Raw genomic sequence first — 25,096 nt, 5'->3', positions numbered from 1 at the left:
CCGAGCACCCGGCGCCGCGCGCTCCACCTGTCGCAGGTGACCGCTGGGCGGAGCCTCCCCGACCCCGCCCCCGGGCCCCGACGGGCGGCCCCGCGCGCCGGCCACCCCGGCTTCCTGCCCGCCTGCCCTCGCCGCGGGGTGGGCGCCCGCTCGGCGCCCCGGTCCGCGTCCCGCCCCGACCCCCGCGCAGGGTCCGCCGGCTTCAGGCGGCTCTGCGATTTTCTGCTGAATTAAGTCGCCTTGTATGCGTGTTAGTTTTATGACAAACGTAAAACACCGAATATTAATGTGACCGTAGGAAACTTCATTGAGCACTTACTAAGTGCCAGGCTTTTGCTAAGCACCTTAAAGCGTTTTATCATGTACCAGAACAGCCCTTTCTGAGGGGCAGCTCTCGACAAGGAGCTTGAAGGTAGCTTCTGGCGTTCGGCTGCCTGGGCTCAAATCCCATTTATCTGTTCGCCCGCAGAGCACCCTCAGTGGCCTCAGCTGTAAAATGGGGATAGCGTCGGTACCTGCCCCCACAGACTTGTGCTGAGGCTTAAGTGCCTTAAACAGGACCCCCGGAGCACAGGCAGCGGCTGCAACTGCAAAGCGTCTGTTAATAGTACAAGGAAAGTACTACTATGATCCCCGTTTTTATGGAGGTTAAGTAACTTGCGAGGAGTCACAGTTACTAACTGTTAGCAATGAGATTGGAATTCAGGCGGTTTGATTTGTGGCTAGTATGGGTAATAATTTTTTAAATTGCATGTCCAGTGAGGGACATCTGTATTAGGCTGATTTCCCCAAAGTATTTACAACCAAATTTTCCTCATTTGAAACTTTTTTTATAACTAGTATTGAAAAAAACTAATGCATGTTTATTGAAGAAAAGAGAATATGCAAATAAACACATGGATGAAACACCCATCCCCAGAAAAAGCCACGGCTGATATGAGCTGGAGCTGCCTTGGGGCTTTTTTTCTTAGGATCTCATAAATCAGTCTAAGTCCAGACTAAACCCTCTACTGGGGCTCCAGTCCAGCCAGCCTGGGCGTACAAGGAGAGTGCTGTTCCCCAGCCCCCAAACTCCATTTTAAGAGGTCTTGGCAGAGGCCTGAGGAGAGAACTCAGCCAAAGGGAGAAGGGGCCAGACTTGGGGGTCAGGGGTTATTCTGAATTCATCGGGACTGGACACTTGTGAAAGCCAAACCCTGAAGAGAAGCATCACTACATCTTGCAGCACTTAGGGGCTGAGGCACCTCTACCCCGAGGTCCCTCTAAGTGACAACAGCACAAAGGGAAGAGAAAGATTCCCTTCCGTCAGCCCCTTCAGCTTCAGCCCCTGAGGGCGAGGACAGCTGACAGCCCCAGAGCTCCGCCACTTAAAACTATGGGACCTGGATCAGATCGTTTAGTCCCTCTGGGCCTCAGTTTCCTCATGTCTAAAATGGGGGTGAGAATACTATCTACCTCTGAGGGCTGCTTCAAGAATTAAATGAGACCTTGTCTGAAAGTGCTGAGCTTGGGTGTATCGTATACAGTAGGGGCTACAAAATGTTTTATTGGACGTGTGAGGCTCTGGAAATACACTTGTAGCAGGGTTTCAGAATGTAAACTGTGTAAGGTAAGGTCCTTTGGCGAGGGGAGTGCAGTGTTCCTGGCATCAAAAGTTGTTTCTAGGGTGCCTGGGTGGCTCAGTTGGTTAAGCGACTGCCTTCGGCTCAGGTCATGATCCTGGAGTCCCTGGATCAAGTCCCGCATCGGGCTCCCTGCTTGGCAGGGAGTCTGCTTCTCCCTCTGACCCTCCTCCCTCTCATGTTCTCTGTCTCTCATTCTCTCTGTCTCAAATAAATAAATAAAATCTTAAAAAAAAAAAAAAGTTGTTTCTAGTGGGAGGGTGGAGGCTTCATAATGGCATTTACCCTCTTCTGGGGGTGGGGCTGGAAATGGGCCACCATAACTAGAGACTGTGGTTAGAATTTTTTTGTTCTAAGGGCTGGGGGTGGGGAGGGCTCTTAAACCTTCTGGTAAGAAAGAAAACAGAAGTGATTTTGTGTGAAGGAAAAGAGACTGTGGAGGGCAGGGGGAGGAAGTAAGGGTTAAGGTCCTTGGGGAAAGTGGGGCCCCTTCACTGGGTGTGGCCCTGGAGCAGTCAGTGGCCCTCCAACGGCTGGAGTCTGGGAAGCGGTAGCAAAATCACCAGAAGTACTTCCGGGCAGAGGACTAGGAATTGCTAGGGGCTTAGGTGGCAACGGATTTGCTTTTATAAAGTGGGGATCATCGGGCGCCTAGGTCGTTCAGTGGGTGGGTTAAGCATCTGCCTTCAGCTCAGTTCATGATCCCAGGGTCCTGGGATTCAGTCCTGTATTGGGAATCCCTGCTCAGTGGGGAGTCTGCTCCTCCCTCTGGCCACCCCCCCCCAACCTCCCGTTCCTGCTCGTGTGGACTCTCTCTCTCTCTCTCAAAAATAAATAAAATCTTTAAAAAAAATAAAGTGGGGATCATCTGTTCTGCCACTCGTGCTGAGCTGGACTGGAACTGAAAATTCAGCCCCTTCCCTTAATGTGCATGTGCCTGATGCCAAGTCCCCACCAGAGGCCTCTGGATATTCGGAAACTCCCAAGTGACCGCTCTCAGGCCTTATCAGGTCTCAGAATCACCCGGGGACGGTTGGGGGAGAGGGGTTGTTAAGCATTCAAACTTTCCGATAAGATTCTCACTCACTAAATCTGGGGTGTAGCCAGGAATCTGCATTTGTAGCAGTTGCCCTGAGGCTGGACTACAAAAGAGCTCTCTGACCACTCCTACGAACACTGCTTTAGGCAATGGTGACCCTTTAGCAGGTGGTGAAATCTATTCAAGAAGCGGAGACCAGCATTAAACAAAAAAAAGGAAAAAAAAAGGAAAGAAAAAATAGAACACATTGCTCCTAGTGCAGGGTTTTTTTGGTTTATTTCCGTTACATAAACATGTACATGTGTGAGCATTGGGGACTGTATTTCCTATTGAGAGTCAGGGTCAAGAAGTTTGAAAGCCGCTGCTCTAAAGTGACCTGGGGAGCCTTGGTGGGAGCCGGTAAGGCTGTACTTGAACTTCAGGGCTTGCTTAGGCAGAACACCCGGAGCTAGGGACAGAGAAGAATGGACACTTCTTTTTCTTTTAAAGATTTTATTTATTCATTTGACAGAGAGAGACACAGCAAGAGAGGGAACACAAGCAGGGGGAGTGGCAGAGGGAGAAGCAGGCTTCCCGCGGAGCAGGGAGCCCGATGCTGGCTTGATCCCAGGACCCTGGCATCATGACCTGAGCCGAAGGCAGACGCTTAACGACTGAGCCACCCAGGCACCCAAAGAATGGACACTTTTGTTACATTTTAGTCATTCAGTAGATTTATTGACCATCTACCTATGCACCGGGCCATATTTAAGACGCCGAGAATACAACCGTAAAGAAGAGCAAAGTCTACTCTCTTGAGCAAACAAAATAAACAGACATGTCATATAATGTTGGTGAGTGAGAAGAGCTGTATGAAAAATGCTCAGGCATATAGATAGAGGGCTTGAGGGAGGTGCTGATCTAGAAAGGGCGATGGAGGAGGTCTCTGGGAGGAGGAGCACTACGACTGGTTAGAGACAGCCCGCAGACCGTGAGAAATCTGGGGAAGGAGTTTCCAAGCAGAGGAACTAGCAAGGGCAAAATTTCTTTTTATGCCATGAGCTCTGCTCACCCCCTCACCAAGGAACCATACACAATTTGCATTCTGAAAAAGGCACTACAAATATATTTACAGATCCTCACACACATGGTAGAGGATCCGTTAGCCCCTACTGTATGACGTGGGCGGGGACACGTCGAGGCGGCTTTTAGGCAGCAGGTTTGAGCAATGGAAACCCGAGTAAGGCAGAAGGGCCCACAGTGACCACCAGCTGAATGCAAGCAGGCTCCTTAAGCGACCCACCTCAGAAGACCCATAGGCCCCAGCTGACCAATGGGCTACTCACAACTGGGCCCAGGTACCAAAGCAGGAAAATTCCATATGGTCCCATACCTCCTCACGCCCCGTGTAGCTGTAGCCCCCCACCCCTGCCTCCTGGCAGACAGTCTCTCCTGTGCTGTCCTGCCCGCTATCCTCTTGCAGTGTACTCAAAAAACTTCTATCTCCTTTGTTCTGCCCCGGGTGAACCCTTTCACCACTAGCCTCCACCCAATCGGTCGCCCCACAGAACGTATGTATGTATGTATGTATGTATGTATGTATGTATTTTTAAGATTTTATTTATTTATTTGACAGAGAGAGAGATGCAGCGAGAGAGGGAACACAAGCAGGGGGAGCGGGAGAGGGAGAAGCAGGCTTCCCGCGGAGCAGGGAGCCTGATGCGGGGCTCGATCCCAGGACCCCGGGATCATGATCTGAGCCGAAGGCAGACGCCCAACAACTGAGCCACCCAGATGCCCCCAGGACGTATTTATTTTTATAAAATTGGGACTATCTGTACATTCTTCCCTGTAACCGGACTTCTCACTTGTCTGCTTATGCTATTTGGTTTGGGTTGTCTTTTTTTTAACTTTTTTGTAATGAATATTTGGGAAAGTCTATTGGAAAGGACTGTACCTCCCTGGCCTTTACTCTCTGTCAGGCCTACTCTTCCACCACAGACCCAGCCCTCCTCTGCCTGTCTGGTAGGAGGCCCTGGCCTATCGCTGATCCCACCTCACCCTGTCCCCATGCCTCCTTCCTCCTCAGACCCTGAGGCCACCAAAGTCTCTGGTGTCCGGGCTGGAAATGATCTGACCAGGGCTTGTACAGTTTCTTGTAAGGAGTAGCAAGACTATCAGCCCTGTGGCTTCTTTTCTGTGTGACTTTTTATAGTGGAAACAGCCTCAACTGTCACCTCTAAGAGGGGCTTGGCAGCCTGCCAGTGTAGAGAAACTTAGACCACATGGCTCCCACATGATTAAGTCCAGGCCCCCAAGGAGAGAGTCCTCTCTGCTTGGGCCTGACCAGTCTGGACCGAATGAGATTAGTCTCCAGGAGGCACTTAGGACCAGCCCATTTCACAGGAGGGACAATATCAAACTGGGCAGGTTCAGGAGAGAATAACCAGCTCAGGCAGTAAAGAGCCAAGAATTAAGATTATACAAGGGAGAGTTGGAAGTATTGACAATGTTAGGGATGAACGAATGAAAAGTGAGGGTTATGTTGCTTACCTCCCTTGCATTCTACCTTGTGTCTTAATTGGCTGTCTATGATTGTCATCCTTTTCGCTGTTTATTCAAAAATATTCAATGTGGGGCACTTGGCTGGCTCAGTCGGTAGAGCATACGACTCTTGATCTTGGGGTTATGATTTGGAGCCCCATATTGGGTGTAGAGATTACTTTAAAAAAATAAAATATTTTAAAAAAAAAATCAACGAGCATCTACTGTGTGCTAGACCTGTGTTGCCCAATACCATAGTCACTAGCTACAGGTGGCTACTAAAGTTACATTCAAATTAAATACAATTTAGGGGCGCCTGGGTGGCTCAGTTGGTTGAGAGTCTGCCTTCAGCTCAGGTCATGATCTCAGGGTCCTGGGATGGAGCCCCTCATTGGGCTCTCTGCTCAGCAGGGAGTCTGCTTCTCCCTCTGCCTCTCCTTCTGCTCCGCACCCCCCCCCACTTGGTGCTGGCTCTCTATCTCACACTCACTCTCAAATAAATAAGTCTTTTAAAAAATTTACAATTTAAAATTCAGTCCTTCAATTGCACGAACCACACTTCAGGTGCTCAATAGCCACACGTGACTTGGGGCCAGCGTATCTATAGACAGCGCAGACATAGAACATTTCCATCATAGCAGAAATTTCTATTGCAGTGCTGTGCTAGACCTTGTATTAGACACCAGCAATAAATACAGGTATAAATGAGACTCTGTCACTGCCCTTATGGAACTCCGAATCAAGGGAGAGAAACCGGTAAATGGAAAATCACACTGTGTTAGGGAAAGTGTGGGGGGCCTTGGAAGCGCAAAGGAAGGGTAGCTAACTCAATCTGGAGGAAGAGGGGAATGGTTAGAGAAGACTTGAGGGTAGAGAGGGAGATGGCGTCTAAGCTGAGGATAAATAGTTAGCCAGACAGATAGGTGAGGGGATGTAGGGGAGATGCCCTGGGCAGAGGAAACACCATGTACAAGGATTCAAAGGCAACAGCAAGGTGAGCCAAGAAGCTGCAAGTAGTTTAGACCATTGGAACCTATAGTGTGGGTGCCAGAGGTGGAAGCTGAGGCTAAAGAAACATGGACCAAGCCTTACTGACCGAGGGAAGGAGCTTGGACTTTATCTTGAATATGAATTATATATTGTCTATAACGAACCACCCCAAAGCTGAGCGGATTAAAATGACAACTGTTTATTTGCTCACAATTCTGTGGGTTGGCAAATTGGGCAGGGTTCGTTCGGGTGGGCTATTCTTCTGATGGTTACTCGTGGTTTGCAGTCATCTGATGGCTCATTTAGGACTGGATGGTCTAAGATATTCTCACTCACATGTCTGCCATGTGGTGTTAGCTACTGGATGGGCCACGTGTCTTAAACAGACTAGACTGGGCTTCTTCCCCTGGCAGCAGTGTTTCAAGAAGATGAGAGCAGAGACTACAAAGCTCTCTGAGGCTTAAACTCGGAAGTAGCCAATGTCACTTCCACCACATTCTGTTGGTCAAAATAAGTTACAAGACCAGCCCTGATGACAGAAGCTACAAAGAATTTGTGGCCATTTGTAATCCATCACGCTCTGGCATGATCTTGGCCTGAACCAAGGTGGTGAGTAGAGAGAAGTGGACAGATTTTTTTTTTTTTTAAGGATATTTCAGGGGCAGAATTAAGTCTTGGGGTTTGTTCTGGAACAAGGAAGAGAGAGTGAAGTTACAGATGACTCCAAGATCCTTGGCGTGGGTGATTGGTGAGCAGTAGTGCTCAACACTCAGAGGGAAAAGAGGAAGAACAGGTTTAGGGGGGAAGATGATGTTTTCAGTATGAGTCACAGCCAGGTGGAGATGGGCAGAAAGCAGGTGGATATACAGGTGTAAGGAGAAGTCTGGCTAGAGATACCAGTTGGGGAGTCTCATGTGCCTCAAGCCTAAAGCATCTTCCAGAAGAGCTGCATCCTCAGAGCTGGAAAATCTTGAGGGCAGGGATCAGGCAAGTCAACTCTTTAGCTGCACTGAGCCTGGCCCAGTGTCTCAGGGCAAAACAATCAGTCTCTCCTGGTTGAAGGTTGCCAGGTTGTGGTGGGCAAAAGGGATTAAGCTTGTAGGGAGAGCCCTCGGCTCTGAACTAAGATCAGTGTTGTGTGGGGATAGATCCCAGCTCCTGTCAGGAACAACAGGACACTGACTCAGAAAGTAATGAGTGCATCATCACCGAGGGAAATCAATAGGGGCTAAAGGAACCTCCATCAGGAATGCTGTGGAGGGTATTGCCTCTTTACATTGGAAGATAGAACCAATGGCCAGCCCTAATAGTCTGTGAAGGTAATTTTCTCTTACCACCCCTACTCCTGTTCCCACAGGCACTCAACTTTCAGAAACTCCACAAGTCTTCATTGAAAGCAGCTTTGCTGGGAGATCAGCACTACAGCAGGTCCCTTCTAGGTGCAAGAGAAATGTTGGCTCGGATCCCATTCATTCATTCATTCATTCAAACATTCAACATTCAACAAACCCTTACTCTACACCAAACCCTGTGCACTAGAAATACAGAAATGAATAGACTCTAGCCTGGAAGCAATGTACCTGCAGCTGCTGTTAGTTTCTGGAACTGTCTTCCCATTGGATCTCAAGAAGGTATTGAGGGGTCTCTTTGCTGTGGTGCTGGTTTGATGAAAGAAAAAAAGAATAGGACTGTTGGGGGCGGGGGGACCTGGGGAAGTGTCCAAAAGAGGGATCACGGGGTGGAATCACAGAAAACTCCGAAGAAATATAACACCATCTCCATCTGGGCGAATAGTTATTATTTAAAAGATGACATTTATTCAGTACTTCCTCGATGACTATTACGGTGGTACCGCTTTTCTTGCATTATATAGATTCCCTGGTGGCGCGGTCTTTGGGCACAACCGTCCCCTTCTCTGAAACCTCACCACCTCATTGTTCCAGGCAGAAAACAGGGCGCGGCGCCCTGGGCCCGGTCTCCGGGAGACGTCCGGCGAGCGGAACTGGGGTTCGGGGGCGGCGAGAGCGCTCGGAGGCTTTTCGCGGGGACGCCTGCCCTAGCGACGCGCGCCTCGTTGCTAGGGGCGGAGGCGCGGGAGGCCGTGGAGCGTGGTGGCTGCGGACGCCCTCCATTTTGCGCCCCCGCGGCCTCAGCTCCCGGCCCCGCCAGCCTGCGGGTGGGTATGGAGCACGAGGCGGGGGCGGGCAGGGGTGCGGCGGGGGTGGGGGGCGGGCAGGGAGGTGGGAGCCCTCGCGCTTCGCAGGCTGCAGCCGCCCACCTGGTCAAAGCGGAGCGTTCGAGGGCCGGCCTTGGGATGGGTGGTGCTATACCCCCCTGTCGTGGGTGCACCACGCAGCCCATCCTGCTCCCTCTCCCCCCACCCACACACACATCAAAAATAAGCTTTGGTAGTGCACATGGATAGAGCGGGGGACGTCTGTGATCTAAGAGACTGGAAGGAAAAACTGTATACAGGTTGTCCCCCAAATTTGGGGCAACCTTGGAAGTTCTGACCTAGTGCTGACTCCCTGGGAGACTCTGGGCCTCGGTTTCCCCTATCTGTACCATTAGAGTGTCGACTCAGACCGTCTTCCAGTGCTTCCACTGGGGCTTTGTTTGTATTTGAGCTTTCGGTTTGATGCCTTGCGCGCAGAAGATTTGGGGAGAGGGAGGGAGATACGAAATCAGCATTTCCGTGAACACTGATTGGACCAGGAGTCCAGGGAAATAAGGTCTGGTGCCCTAACTCTGCCTCGTGTGACTTTTAGCAAGTCACAACCCTCTGAGTCCCACTTTCTTCGGGGAAAATAACAACTGGATAAATGCTGGAGTATATCGAGGAATACAGTTAAAAGAGAATTCTCTGAGTTATGTTTAGAGTGACCACTGGGTATCTTAAGGTCTATGGGAAGCAAATTGGGGCAGAGCCATAATTGAGTTTATGGCTTTTCCAAGTCCTCTCCAGCCTTTCCTGCCCTGAAATCTGGGACAGAGCCCAGGTAACTGTTCCCTGAATGATTTGTTGTTGGGCAATTTTGAAGGACCCTTATGTTGTTGGGTCCTTAAAAAGCTTCTTGCAGGGCGCCTGGCTGGCTCAGTCAGTAGAGCATGTGACTCCTGAGCTCAGGGTAGCTTGAGTTAAAGCCCGACGTTGGGCATGGAGCCTACTTTATTGTTATTTTTTAAAGGTTTATTTATTTGTTGAGGAGAGAGAACATGAATGGGGAGGGGAGGGTTTTGAGGAGCAGAGGGAGAAGGACAAGCTGACTCCACGCTGGGCATAGAGCCAGACCCAGGAGGCCCCACTTGGGCCCGATCTCAGGACCCTGAGATCATGACTTGAGCCAAAACCAAGAGTCCGATGCTTAACTGACTGAGCCACCCAGGCGCCCCTGAAGCCTACGTTAAAAAAAAAAAAAAAAAGCTTCTTGCCAAACAGACTCTTCACCTTAGTATGCCATCCGTTCACTCATTCCACAGATATTTGCCTTGCATCCATTCTCCCAGACTACGCTTAAAGCTCAGATAAAAAAATGAACAAGACACTGTCCCTCCTCTCAAGCATATTACATGTTCACAGTATAAATAGAAGATAACTGAATAGAATTTCACTGCTTAGATTAGTCTACTCATAATAAATCACAACTGCATGGACATTATCCAGGGACGTGTACTTGTTGTTGAGATTTTAAATTGCCTTGGTATATGATATATAACTTAATGAATTCTTAGCCTTAGTGTGATCAATCACTCTGGCCAGGACACATAATTGGCTTCAATTTAATATCCTTCAGACTCATATACCCATTTGTGTATATTCTCTGTGTATATTTGTTACGTATGTTTAATATGTGTGTGTTAACCGTAGTATTAGGTGAAGGGTGAAGTTGGCAGAAATTGCTCCTTTCAGTTGCTAATACTGTTAATCTAGCAATCATGCCAATAGCCAGGTTCAGCTGAGGGCTATCAATGCACTAGCCTTTATAGAGATGCAGTATACTATGCTGATCAAGAGCAAGGCCTCTGGAGACTGCCTACATTCAAGTTTCAGCTCTGCCACTTATTGGCAATTTATTTGTAAATTTGGGCAAGTTATGTTAACATCTCTGCACCTCACTTTTCTCATCTGCAAAATGAAGATAGTAACAGCATCTAGCTCAGAGGCTTGTGGAATAAATCAAAAGAGTTAATAAATATAAAGCATTTAGAATAGTCCTTGGCACATTGTAAGTGCTATCTTTAATCTTTACAGAAGCCCAGTGAGAGAGATTATTCCATTTTACGTATATGAAACGGACTCCATGAGGTTCAGCAATTTGCCCAAGATGGCAGTGAACTGTAATTCAGACCTAAGTCTGTCCAGTTCCCATGCTGATGCACTGAATCAGATGTTATTCTGACTCTTCTGTATTGCTCTTCATTTTTAGAATAAGCTACACTGTCAATTGGTGATTAGAATTTATTAAGTTTTTAAAATAGAGTTGTTAAAATGCAATAAAACTGTGTTTCTTCTTTGTAGATGTTTATAAGGGAAACTCTAGACTAGAGGTCGGGAAACCTACCTAGTTAGAATTTTGAGCAGATAATGTTTCTGCCCCGATTCTTCAGATCTTTAAATAAAGGGTTTATATGTGATGATTTTGAAAGCTCTTCCATCTCAAATTCTATGATTCATACTTATTGAAGTATTTTAAATATATATATATATATATTTAATTTATTTGACAGAGCACAAGTAGGCAGAGCAGCAGGGAGTGGGAGAGGGAGAAGCAGGCTTCCTGTGGAGCAGGGAGCCCGATGCGGGGCTCGATCCCAGGACCCTGGGATCATGACCCGAGCCAAAGGCAGCTGCTTAACTGACTGAGCCACCCAGGCGCCCCTGAAGTATTATTTTAAACAGGAGAAATTGCCTTTCTTGCAGAAACAGTAGCAGTCAACTCTGAAAATTTTTGAACAGAAGTACTATGAGTAAAATAAAAATGTTTAATGATGTATTTAAGTATTTAAATATATCCTACTTTGTGGGCACCTGGCTGGCTCAGTCAGTGGAGCATGTGACTCTTGATCTTGGAGTTGTAGGTTTGAGTCCCACATTGGTGTAGAGATTACTTAAAATAAAATCTTTTTTTTTTTAAAGATTTGATTTATTTACTTGAGAGAGACAGAGAGAGTGACAGAGAGCATGAGTGGGGAGGAGAGGGAGAAGCAGACTCCCCGCTGAGCAGGGAGCCCGATGCGGGGCTCGATCCCAGGACCCCAGGATCATGACCTGAGCCAAAGGCAGACAGTCAACTGAATGAGCCACCCAGGCACCCCTAAAATAAAATCTTTAAAAATAATAATAATAAAAGGGACCCCTTCAGCTGGGGTCATGATCCCAGGGTCCTGGGATCAAGCCCTGCTTCATCATCGGGGCTCCCTGTTCAGCAGGGAGTCTGCTTCTCCCTCTCCCTCTACCCCTCCCCCCAGCTCATGCATGCTCTCTCTCTCTAGCTCTGCCCTCTCTCAAATTAAAAAAAAATAAAGTAGGGGATATATATGTGTGTGTGTGTGTATATATATATATTTTAAGATTTTCTTTTTAATAGGGATGTCTGGGTGGCTTAGTCGGTTAAGTGTCTACCTTTGGTTCAGGTCATGATCCCAGGGTCCTGGGATCGAGTCCCGCATTGGGCTCCCTGCTGAGCAGGGAGCCTGCTTCTCCCTCTGCCTGCCGCTCTCCCTGCTTGTGCTCTCTTTCTCTCTCTCTGGCAAATAAATAAACAAAATCTTTTAAAAATATATTTTCTTTTTAATAATCTCTACACCCAGTGTGGGGCTTGAACTCACACCCCCAATATCAAGAGTCGCATGCTCTGATGACCGAGCCAGCCAGGTGCCCCCTTACTTTGTATATTTAAAAATAGATATATCTGGGCACCTCGCTGGCTCAGTTGGTAGAGTATGCAACTCTTGATCTCGGGCATAAGTTCAAGCCCCACATTGGGTGTAGAACTTACTTAAATAAATGAAAATAAAAATAGATGTATAATTAACATTATGGTATATTTTCCATAATTGTTGGAAATGTGCCACTTATATGATCTTGGAATTTTGTAAGATATTTATTTCTTTGTGAGGGAAAACTACACTTAACAATCTTTTTCATTAAACAAGGTCTGGGTGCCTGGGTGGCTTAGATGGTTGAGCATCTGCCTTCGGCTCAGGTCATGATCCTAGGGTCCTGGGATCGAGTCCCGCATTGGGCTCCCTGCTGGGCGGGGAGCCTGCTTCTCTCTCTGCCTCTGCCTCTCTCTCTCTCTCTCTGACTCTCATGAATAAATAAATAAAACATTTAAAAAAAATAAATAAACAAGGTCTTTATTTACCTTGTGAATCTCCTTTCAGTACAAACATAATCTTAGGGAAGAGATTAATTTAAGCGTCTTTTCAGTAATTACAGAGATTAGGAAGTTGCTGCCTGAACTATTTTCCAGAGGATAAACATTACAAAGCATTGAATGTGGCAGCTCACCAAAAAAATCCAATTGGTTTGGGGGGTAAGTAATTCTAAAAGTTATCTTTTGCTTAGAATGTCCTGTGAGTGCTCTTCAGATGGGAAATATGGCTCTCTGAAGATATCAGCTAAGAATCCAATCAGTGTTAAGCAAAGCCAATCCATTTATAGCATCTGCTGTTTTTGGTGACCTAGATCTATGGATGGCATCTGTCCTTGGTTTGATGACAATGTTGAAAAACGGGCTATGCTTGCAGATAGGAAGCCCTGCAACCTCTATCTGTCTATAAGCAATACAACATCCCAAGATTTTTGAAAATTATCCTGGAGTTTTTTCTGGTAGCATATGGTATACTTATTATAGAGAATCCTGGAATGTCTGAACTAGAAGGGACCTTAGATTCACACTACTTAACAAGAAATGTTTTTGCCATACTGTGCAAGCCACTTGAGGTATAAAGATGAATATGGTAGGCTTCTTCCTCTCATGGAACACACAGTCTACTAAAAATGATTTAATCTGGTGTCCTCACTTACAGATGGGGAAGCTGAGGTGCAGAGCAGGGAATGGAGGAACTCAAAGACACACAGTGGAATGAGGTAGAGTTGGGGCTGGAGCCCAGGGTTCTTGGTGCCACACACAACGCTCCTGTCACTGCACTCTGCTTCTGTACAGTTACCTATCTTGTCCGGAGGTCAATTCTGACAGCTTTTCAAAATGTAGGCTGAAATCCTTCTGGAACACTGTTTTTTAATGGTATCATTGAGAAAATTTGGTAAATTTTAGCTGCTGTTCTTCCTGTAGACCATTCTTCCTAGAGCTGGCCTGGTCATGCCTATAAGAAACTCATTTCCTAGGGGCACCTGGGTGGCTCAGTGTGTTAAGCGTCCACCTCTTGATTTCAGCTCAGTCATGATATCAGGGTCATGAGATGGAGCCCTGTGTCTGGCTCGGTGTTGGATTCAGAGCCTGCTTAGGATTCTCTCTCTTGGGGAGTCTGGGTTGCTCAGTTGATTAAGTGTCTGCCGTCGGCTTAGGTCATGATCTCAGGGTCCTGGAATCAAGCCCCGCATCCAGCTCCCCACTCGGCGGGGAGTCTGCTTCTCCCTCTCCCTCTGCCCCACTGTCCCCCCACGCCTGCCCGTGCTCTCCCTCGCATTCTCTCTCTCAAATAAATAAATAAATAAATTTTTTATTAAAAAAGGATTCTCGGGGTGCCTGGGTGGCTCAGTCGTTAAGCGTCTGCCTTTGGCTCAGGTCGTGATCCCAGGGTCCTGGGATCGAGCCCCGCATCGGGCTCCCTGCTCAGCGGGAAGCCTGCTTCTCCCTCTCCCGCTCCCCCTGCTTGTGTTCCCTCTCACTGTGTCTCTCTCTGTCAAATAAATAAATAAAATCTTAAAAAAAAAAAAAATAGAATAACTAAGGCTCTTTTCAAGAAGCTTCACTGGTAAAAACTATTTCTTAGTTTCAAATACACGTTCCTAGTATTTATTATGGTAGAATATGTATAACATAAAATTTATTCTTATTTAGTACATAGACAATGTTATGGAACCATCACCACTGTCTTGTTATCCAAAAAGGAAACTCTGTACCTATTAAAGTAGCCACTCCCTGTTCCCCCATCATTCCAACCCTTGGTGCCCCAAGAAACCTCTTTGTATTTTTAAAATTAATTTTGTTTCTGTTTTTGCTGATCTGCTAATGCTTTATGGGAGGGTGCATTCCCAGGACCGTAAGAAGAGGCAAGGGAAAGAAGAAAAGCAAATGAGAGCAATGAATTAGTCTTTAAAAAAAGAAGGCTTGGGCGCCTGGGTGGCTCAGTTGGTTGAGCACCTGCCTTCGGCTCAGGTCATGATCCCAGGGTCCTGGGATCGAGTCCCACACTGGGCTCCCTGCTCAGCGGGAGTCTGCTTGTTCCTCTCCCTCTGCCACTCCCCCTGCTTGTGCGTTCTCACTTTCTGTCAAATAAATAAATAAAATAGGCTTTGTTTTTACATCACCAGACTACCATCATCATGCCTAACAACATTAACAGTATGCATTCTTTCCACCAAGCAGGGAGGACAACGTCCAGCAGCCACAAGGGATGCTGCTGGCTCAGCGGCCATCTGAAACGAGCTCCTTCTCACAAGGTTTTGGGGCGGTTCTGTGCAGGGATGGGGAAGCTGCAAAGCAAGCTCAAACACAGCACTTATAAATACAGGTACAGCAATACTACATTGGGATCCCAAGTTTTATCATGTCGCATTAAAATTCTCTCCTAAAGAAAGAGAAGGCCCAGAGCGATTGCTGATGACCTTCCCTGAACAGTTAGTTTGGTCTGTTTTCTTTTGGATGAGAAGCAGCTGATTAGCTAGTGTCTGCAGCCACTCAGAGACAGGCCTGGCATCTTTGGGAATAAGCTCTAGGTGAGCAAAGACTCCTGGCTTCTTGGCTTCAGGATTCCTCTTTATCGGATTCTAGTCCTTCAGTTGTTCTGAGCATGCTCAGCATTAATAATCCCATTTCTGGCAATGACCGTGGGTCTCCTTCTGTACTCCTTTCCCAGAATTTTTCCTCAGCCTGGCCTCTCCCGTAGCCCACGCCTTCCCCATGCCGTGCTGCACACTCCGTAACAGAGGGCCTCTCATTTGCCATCCTGTCTTTAGCAGGCCCGACGGGATTATAGAAGAGAGAACTCAAACTAAATCTTGTCTGGAGTATAGCCCAGCTCACGTGGATAGTGTCTCTGTCGTTGCTGCTCTGAACTCAGACCTGTGTGTCTCTGGAGGAAAAGATAAGGTGGGTTTGTGGCGCTTCCCAGGGAACCAGCTTATTGTGGAGAAGGGAAGAGATTTGGGAAGGAAGCGTTGGTTCTGCGTTTCTGGCAACAATGTTGAGTAGTATAAAACCATATAGGCTTTAGACTAAGGAAGACTGGCTTTAAGTCCCCGCTCTTCCCCTTCCGGTTCCTCTGGGGAGGTCATTTACTGTTCGTGAGCTTCAGTCTCCACATCCATGGAATGAGGGTGATAATGCCAGCCTCACAGGACACAGGACAGTTGTGAGGATTAGGTGGCAAGATCTTCAGTGATGTGCCAGATCGCCCATATGCTTTTTATAAATGGCAAGTATTATTCTGACCAAGCCATTTTCTTTCTTTCTTTTTTTTTTTTTTTAAAGATTTTATTTATTTGACAGAGAGAGACACAGCGAGAGAGGGAACAGAAGCAGGGGGAGTGGGAGAGGGAGAAGCAGGCTTCCCGCTGAGCAGAGAGCCCAACGTGGGGCTCGATCCCAGGACCCTGGGATCATGCCCTGAGCCGAAGGCAGACGCTTAACGACTGAGCCACCCAGGCGCCCCGACCAAGCCATTTTCATACCCACACACTGACACAGGAGCTATTTGTCATCAAAAGGAGACTTCCTTGAGGTTCCCTGGGTGGCTCAGTCGGTTAAACAGCCAACTGTTGATTTCGGCTCAGTTCATGATCTCAAGGTCATAAGATCGAGCCCTGCCATCAGGCTTCACGCTCAGTGGGGAGCTGGAGCCTGCTTGAGATTCTCTCCCCCTCTCCTTTTGCCCCCACCCCTGCTTGTGTGCTCGCTCTCTCTGTTTTTCTCCCTCTCTAATAAATAAATAAATATTTTTTAAAAAAGGAGACTTCCAGTCTCTTTTATGCTGCTCTTTTGTCAAAATCTCTACACTGGTGAGCATTATGATTCCTCCCTTCTGTTTCTGTCCTTTCCCCCACTGTCACTGAATCTGGTTGCTTCTCCCCCCATATTTGCATCTATCACGGGACTCACAGCTAAGACATTGACAGCAAAAATGTAGATTCTTTTAATTCCTCTCATTTTCATACTGTATTTCACAGATTCTTTTTTTTTTTTAAGATTTAATTTATTTGAGAGAGAGAGAGTGGGGTGGGGGAGGGAAGAGGAGAGGCAGAGGGAGAAGCAGATTCCCTGCTGAGCGCAGAGCCCATCGTGGGGCTCGATCCCATGAGCCAAGAGATCATGACCTGAGCCGAAACCAAGAGTGGGATGCTCAACCGACTGTGCCACCCAGGCACCCGGTAAATTTTTTTTTTTTAAGATAGCAAATTTTTTTAAATACACTAAAATAAAAGTACAAAACAATTAGGGGAAAAAACTCTAACCCCATGTAGAATTCTACTTCAGCATCTATGACCAGAACCTCAGGTTGAGTCCGTTCCTCTTGTGGGGTGTCCTCCCGAACCCGTCGGTAAGGCCCAGAGCAGTGGCCCATTGCCTTGCAGAGAGATAGCGCCCCGGTCAGGAGGAAAGAAAAGGAAGTCAATGTAGGGGGACAGGATGAAGGTTATAACAATAAAGCCCTAATACAAGACCCTTAACAGAGAGGGAGAAATTAGGTAGATAATGAAGTAAAGGCTTGCTTCAGTTAAATAGAAATTCACATAAAATATTACAGAGATTCTAATGACCCTAATGACTCTCTGCAGACAGTGGTGGCCTATAACTGGAAAAGTGGAAATGTGGTGAAAAGGTTCAGAGGACATGAACGAGAGATCACTAAGGTAATTATCAAATGATCATTATCGTGGAGGGAATTTGGAACTGAATAAAGGAGTATCTAATAGCTCTAGTTAGTAAGAGGGATGGGATATTCAGTCTTAAGAAAATGTAAGAGCTTCATTTGATGTCGTGAAGCCCTACTCGAGGAAAAGCAGAGCAAACCATTCCCTTAGCTATGGTTACAAGCATATTAGACATGATTTAGTTTGTCACTAAGCCCTTAATAGCTCAGGTGGTAAATAGAGAATTCTCCCTGCCTATCCTAACTCAACAGGGACAGGTACTGAAGGTTGCCTGTGTGTTTACTGTAGCTAGAAAAATAAATAATAAATAATACATGATAAAATTTATTCATTTATAACTTATGTATAAATAATTTATTATATATAATAATAATTTATCATATAATATATAATAATATAATGATAATTTTAAATAAATTAATGATAAAATCTCTATACTCAGGAAACTTCTAGTTGGGGAAATTTTTAAAAAGCCAAGAACAGTTAAATAAAAATTAATTTTCTAATAAAGCATTACAGGCCAGCATAAGCTTCCAGCAAAGATGATAGAGAATGCCAGTCTCTACAATGCCCTTCCCTGAAATCCCCCTCAATGAACTGAAAATCGGAATTGAGATGCAGACTCCATCATCTGCTCAGCTCGCAGCGCAGAGTAGGGTACTGACACCCAGATGCAATGTATTCCCACCCCGACAGGGACGGGGGGAGAGCCTTGGGCTCTGACACCTGCAGCCCCAGGCCTGTTGCCCATTTCCAAGGCCAATCAAACAAGCACACTGGGACTTTTTTTCTCTTGAGCAGATAGCCTGTATTCCCAGATCCAGCCAGTTCTTCAGCGGCTCTCGTGACAGGACAGTCACAATGTGGGACTTGCGTGGCCCTTCCCAGCCAAGGCAGCAGTTCTCTGGCCACGCCATGGTGGTCACTGGATTGGCTGTGAGTCCAGGTAAAGTCAAACAGACCTCTCCCCAACACCGTTGTACTTTCTTTCTCTCTCTTTTTTTTAAAGTTATTTATTTATTAGAGGGAGAGAGCACAAGCAAGGGGAGAGACAGAGGGAGAAGCAGACTCCTGTGGAGCAGGGAGCCTGACGCGGGGCTCGATCCCAGGACCCTGGGATCATAACCTGAGCCGAAGGCAGATGCTTAACCAACTGAGCCACCCAGTCGCCCCTCTTTTTTTTCCAAGATTTATTTATTTATTTTTAGAAAGAGTGTGCGTGAGCAGGGGTGGAGGGAAGGGCAGTGGGAGAGGGAGAGAAGCGGAGTCCCACTGAGCATGGAGCCCGACTTGGGGCTCGATCTCATGACCCTGAGCTCATGACCTGAGCTGAAACCAAGAGTCGGATGCTCAACCGACTGAGCCACCTGGGCGCTCCCTGTTGTACCTTCTGAAAAGCCCCGTGCCAGGCCCATTTCATGGACCATCTCTCCCTTGCTCCCCCAGACTCGTCACAGCTGTGCACTGGCTCTCGGGACAACACCCTGCTTCTGTGGGACGTTGGGACCGGACGGTGTGCGGAGAGAGCTTCCATCTCGAGGAACCTGGTAGGGACTCAAAGTTGGTAGAGAGTGGGACAGCAGAAGGGAGCATGGGGTGAGGCGAAGAGCCTGGGAGAGAGATCAGGAGATACACCAGGCAGTAGAGGTTGGGGCCTCATTACTACTCACCCTGAACTCTCTGTCAGACCCTGGCCTCTCAGGGTTATCAGGCTGGATGATCTCTTTAAAGTCTTCTGTTCCAGGGATGCCTGGGTGGCTCAGTCGGTTAAGCATCTGCCTTCAGCTCAGGTCATGATCCCAGCTTCCTGGGATTGAGCCCCACATCGGGCTCCTTGCTCCGCGGGAAGCCTGCCACTCCCCCTACTTGTGCTTGCTTTCTCTATCTCTCTGACAAATAAATAAATAAAACCTTTAAAACAAATAAAAGATAAATAAAGTCTTCTGCTCCAGAGAACACCTCCACTAGTTCCTATTGGAATTTTAAGTGGTGTTCTCATTTATTCCCTCAAAATGTGTTATTCCATATCTGCTCTGCTAGGAGCAGGGTTAGTGGCCTAGGACACAGCCCCTGTCCTCCAGGATCTCACAGCTTATGCACAGAGAAACAAGCATGACCCTTTGCTTTATGTATAATTTGCTGTGTTTATGAAGACCAATGTTATATACCAGCAGACTGGTATATAAACTCCACAGCCTTTGAGGTCAGTCATACCTGGGTTCAAATTATGGATCCATCACCTTTTTTTTTTTTTTTAAGTAATCTCTACACCCAACATGGGTCTTGAACTCACAACCCTGAGATCAAGAGTCACACGCTCTACCAACTGAACCAGCCAGGCGCCCCAAGATCCATCACATTTTAGCTGTGTTACTCCAAGAAAGTCACTTAGAGTGTCAATGTCTTCATTTGTGAAATGGAGAGAATCCTATGACCTGACATGATAGATGTTCCTTTAGTGATCATTAAATATCACTCATGGTCATCTTTTCCAATTTTGAAGACAACTGTCCATGGCAAGGTATACTCACCCTATGCCCTCCATATTTGTGGAGGTTGCGAGAAGAAAATCCTGTCATCTTGGGTTGTTTTGAAAACTCTTTTGTGCCTATCCAGGAGGGGGCTACAGGGATGAGAAGAAAGAACATGCCCTGAACCCTGTGAGGCCTTAGACTAGGGTTTCAGTGGGTCCCATATAGAACGGGGGGCTGCTCTCCTTAGCTGCCACCCACCAGCAGTTCCCCACCACGTGTGTGCGTGCCTGCATGCATTCTGTACTCACGACTGGCCCGGCTGCTACCATTGCTGCTGCTGATCCAGGGCACGCCGGTGGGCATGACTGGTGGGCATGACTGGTGGGTATCTGCAGAACACACACTCCCTGCAAGTCAAACGTATGCGTCAGCATCCTTGAGAAGTGGTGAGGAGATGCTATTTAGCACAGTTTACAGGAATTGCCGTAGAAGAATGCCTTGGCAGTGAGAAGTTTTGAAAATTTTGCTTTTTCCAGGTCACTCACCTGCGCTGGGTACCCCACCAACCATATGTACTACAGACTTCTGAAGATAAAACCATCAGGTGGGCTTACTGAGCAGCTGTGAAGGTGTTTCTGGTGAAGGTTTGTGGTTCCCATGCTCATATGACTCCTTTCCCCCTCTGCTTCTCCACACTGCTGTGCCTGCCCAGGGCCTTCTGCCCCTTTGCCCCTTGCTGGGGCTGGGGTCTCTCTGACCTGGCCCCCTGGACCATCTGGGTAGAGGTTGAATGGCAGGAGGTGGGGCCAGGAAAAAGCGCCTGTCCTGGATGGTTCTGAAGCAGCTGACTCTGTCTGGCCCCACCCTCGCCCCCTGTGTGAAAATATTCAGATTGACCTCGGACCTGGTCATTTGCTTGTCCCCCTGCTTTGAGCTGCCTGGCTCCACTTGCCACCCCTGCTTGGCGCCGGATGTTCTCAATCACTCAGGCCTCAGGTGAAGCCTTGTCTGGGGAAATGGGGTCAGAATCTGCATCAAGAGAGTCAAATGAAGTAAATCGTTCTTGAGTAGAAAGCACAACGAGAAAGTCTGGATCTCATAAGAGATTCATTCTACTTAGAAAATAGGAAGAATGAGGTAAAGAGGTGAAAATGAGATGAGAGGCCGAATAAAACACTCCCCCGGGGACCTCGTGGCCCAGTAGGCCAAGGCCTGCAGTCTATTCTATCTGATTCTGGAATGGTGACTGCTCCTCTGGATCATAATAACTATCTTTTAAAAAAATTAAGTCACAGGCACAGAAATATCCTCTTGTCCCTTGAAAGTAGTATCCCAAAGGGCCAAATTAACAAATTAACTTATACAGTTAAGATGCTTGGTCTAAATTCCTATTAACTGTATCTCAAACTAGAAAGGACTCAGATGTCATTCAGTTTGGTTATTTCCTGGCAGCTTTGGGGTCTCCAAGGTTGATCTGGTTCATACTCCTGATTGTACGTAAATCATGACATTCCATCAGACTGGCTGAAGCAGCAAAGAGCCAACAGATTCATATCCTGCGGTCATTTCTTGCAGATTATGGGACAGCCGGGGGCTGCAGGTAGCTCATATATTTCCCACAAAGCAGCATATTCAGACCTACTGCGAGGTCAGTGAGGACGGACACAAGTGTATCTCCTGCAGCAGCGGCTTTGGAGGGGAAGGCTGCGAAGCCACGGTAAGAGATTCTGGGGGTCTGGGGGTCTGGTTGCTGATGAGCAAAGTACTTCCTCCGACCTCCCGTCTGTACTGGGCTACACAGGTCAGCTCTATTAATGGCTCAGGCCTATTCCAAGTGCATACTGTAAGTGAGCCTTTGCATTCCAGATGCATCTCTCAAGAAACCTCCATTAGCCTTGGGCTCTCTGAATTGGTAGTAGACAAAGGGATGGGATGAGAGTCAAGATAGGAAGGTGCTAAACACAGAACCAGCTTGCTAATGTCCCTGCTCCCAGCAGAGCTTAGAAAGGGGAGGGACTATTTGAAGAGCCAAGTGTATTCCCACTGTACCTGTGGTCACAGTGAAGGAGGCTCAAGCTCTTCAGGGAGTTTGAGGCACCAGTGTTGGTCAACGGCCCATCCCAACCCTTACCCATATACCTTTCCTCGCAAGTCATTTTGGATTAGATTGCATTGGCTCCTCCAAAGTACCTTGGATTCCTCATTGTAGAATATAGGTTAAAAGGGGCATCTAGTCCAAATAGAACAATTAGAGCTCCCATTGTACCGAACATCATATACTAGGCACTGGCCTGAGCACATTACATGCATTATCTCATTTAATCCTTACAACAACCTCATGAGTTAGGTTCTATTATAATTCCCATTTTACACATGAGCAAATAGAGGCATGGCAAGTTGAAATCTCTTGCACAAGACCACACTTCTAGTAAGTGGTACTTTGAGGTATTGAATCCCAGGCTATTGATGTAGCATCTCTTCACCAAGCTAAGCATTTCCAGCCCCTACAACTGATATGGTGTCCTGTGATTTCATTATTTTTCGGACACAATTCAGATCACTGTCCTCTCTGAATGTCGTTTTCCTGAATTACATGGTGTCCAATGACTTCATTATTTTTTGAACACAATTTGGTTTGCTCTCCTCCCTGAACCTTGTTCTCTAGCTATGGTCTGATCGTGTCAACAAGAGTGGGATTGGCAGGACTGCCACCTCCTTTGTTGGAGAGTCTCATCTTCATATCCCAAGGTTCAGCATGCAGGCAATAAATCAGAAGGTCTGCACCTCTGTGTACTTATGAGAAGGTGCCCCTAACTGTGGGGTCTCCACAGAAGCCACAGACACCAAGAGGCTGATGTCAGGTAGCTCTTGAACTGTCGTAGAAAGTAGGCAACCCTGGGGCACCTGGCTGGCTCAGTCAGAAGAGCACGAGACTCTCGATCTTGGGGTCGTGAGTTTGAGCCCCACATGGGGTGTAGACATTACTTAAATAAATAAAAGAACTTAAAAAAAAAAAAGTAGGCAACCCCATACTGTCCCATCATGCTGTAGGACTTGGAGCTTTCACTTCCCTAACCATGACATTAATGAGGAAGGCAGGGACCCTCCTGGCACATCCTTACCCATGGTTGTCTGAGATCGGTGATGTTTAAAATAATCACTGGATGGATGGATGATTTCATATGTAGATGGGATGGATGAAGATGAGGGGTAGCTACATGAGTAGGTAAGTAGGGGGATAGGTGGGTGATGAGAAGGTGGGGAGGTGGAGATCAGTGAAGGTAGCATGTATGAAGCTAGAGAAATATGTATGTATGAGCTAGCCTATGTCATTACTCTGCAGCTGTGGGACCTAAGGCAGACTCGGAACAGAATATGTGAATATAAGGGGCATTTCCAGACTGTTGCATCCTGCGTCTTTCTACCAAGAGCACTGGCCTCGATGCCTATAATTGCTACTTCATCGCATGACTGTAAAGTGAAGATTTGGAACCAAGATACTGGAGGTAAGGAGCCTGCTGGTGGTGCTTCTCAAAGACACATGGAGTCTTAAAAGCTTCCTTGAAACTCTTTCTTTCCGAGGCTCAGCAAATACAAAAACAGCCCTGTCCTGCCACTATCCAGGCCCCTGGTGGTTAAGAGATGACACTAAGATACCAGGATTCTGTTGAACCCCTGGCTGGAAGCCATCACTGCATGAGCCCTGGTACCACGTTGTACAGACTTGTTCCTGAGAGCTCAAATATATTTGGCTCTTAGTTTTCTTTCTACTTGAAGTTCTTCCATCAGGTTTTAACACGTGATACTCAAAATGTCTGGCAAAGAAAACAAGGATTGTCATTTTCAGATTCATTTTTTAAGGACTAAAATGAGAGTCTCAGCTCATGGTGGGGGTGAGGTAGAGCAAGACTGCCCTGTTTTGATGCTGCAGCTAAGATGTGAGATGACAGTCAGGTCATAACACTTCAAAGCACCAGAGAAAAAGATGTTTTAGGGAACGCAGCTCCCCAGAGTCCTCAGTGAAATATGCCAGAGCCCACTGCTACTGGCTGATTGTTAAATATTCAGGAGTATTTAATATGGTCATAGTGGGAGTATTTGCACCACAAAGCGTGGCATATGCTATGAGTAGAGGTGGCTGTTTTTTTTTCTTCCTTATCAGTACCCAGTGCCTCCAGACTATTTTGTGCTGGACCCGGGGTTCTGTCAGACACAGGAATAGTGTTAACTTAGAGAATCTCACAACCAGTCCCTCCTACAGTAATGTTCTAGAAACTCAGCTCCCAGCAGGGGAGGATAGGATAGCCCCCTCAGAGAAAAGATGTGAGATCACGTCTAGTGGTAGGTGAGCCAAACCTGGAGGTGCCCTCACCAGCTGCCCCGTGTGACAGCTCTGGGAGGTTGGGGGGGCAGCTGCTGCCAGGTTCAATGCTCATAAACCTGACACCAGGGAGAACAAGGTCTGAAAGTGCTGCCCTGCCCACCAGATGTGCACCTATAGTTCTCAGAAGAGCAGCCCCCGAGACGGGGACGGAGGGAGACCGGGTCAGCTGGAGGCCCCCAGATTCCCCTTCAGGTCCCAATCTCCTTGGTCTTGAAGGGAGCAAGACCCCAGAAGCCAGCAGCTGAAGATCAGCATCGCCTCTGTTTTCCTCTGCCCTGGCCCCCTGCTCTGTTCTCTGGGTGGGTGGGAACTGAGGGCAGTGTATTCACACGTCCTTGCAGGCGAGGCCCTGACTGTCTGAACGGGTTTCTCAGGGATCCCCACCTTGTTTGGTCCATGTGCCATTCTCTGGAGTTGAAGCCTTGCGGCCGATCTTAGTCTGACCTCCGCGCGGGTGCACGGTCCTCTGGAGCAGGGTTGCGGCTCTTACCTGGGTTAGACATGGAGAGCACACGCTTTGTTTACACGGGTTTCTCACAGAGACCTCGCGTCCCATGACGCTGCGCCCTTGGCCTGAGCTGCTGGTTCCCTCTTCCTCCCCCAGCCTGCCTGTTCACCTTGTCCCTGGATGGATCAGGACCTTTGACTTCCCTGGCTGTTGGCGACACCGTCTCCTTACTGTGTGCAAGTTTCAGCAGAGGAATTCACCTGCTCAGAGTGGAGCACAGCCGAGGGCTGGAGCTGCGAGAACTGGCAGTATTCTGAGGCCAGGAGACACTCACTGGACAATATCAAACTGTGGCCCGTCCTTTCTTGGTGTGGCTTTGTGTTTCCCGGTGATCTCGCGGGGAGGGCGATGTGCGATTCTCTGCTTACGTTCACTCAGAAGGTGTATCAGGGTTAGAAGCCAATTTAAGCCCAGGTGCCGTTTAGAAACATGATAGGCCTCTGTCTGTGAGTCGGAACACGGGTGGAGTGTATCAGACTGACCTATGTCTCCAC

General features: G+C 47.5%; 1 protein-coding gene across 1 annotated transcript; it reads left to right on the top strand.

Annotated features, from left to right (window-relative positions):
• The first annotated feature begins 7,983 nt into the window (after positions 1-7,983).
• On the top strand, positions 7,984-24,859 carry WDR31 (WD repeat domain 31). The gene is made up of 10 exons (XM_081803409.1): positions 7,984-8,350; positions 14,733-14,877; positions 15,323-15,455; positions 17,141-17,215; positions 18,038-18,182; positions 18,683-18,783; positions 20,247-20,314; positions 21,286-21,427; positions 23,054-23,216; positions 24,699-24,859. The coding sequence occupies exons 1-10, from the start codon at positions 8,008-8,010 to the stop codon at positions 24,857-24,859; spliced, it is 1,476 nt and encodes a 491-aa protein (XP_081659535.1). The 5' UTR covers positions 7,984-8,007.
• The last annotated feature ends 237 nt before the right edge of the window (positions 24,860-25,096 follow it).

Source organism: Leptonychotes weddellii, chromosome 14 (genome assembly GCF_054177405.1).
Source record: "Leptonychotes weddellii isolate Sample4059 chromosome 14, ASM5417740v2, whole genome shotgun sequence".
Taxonomy (NCBI): Eukaryota; Metazoa; Chordata; class Mammalia; order Carnivora; family Phocidae; genus Leptonychotes; species Leptonychotes weddellii.
Note: the sequence above shows the minus strand (reverse complement) of the source record. Positions and strands in the feature narration are given on the sequence as shown.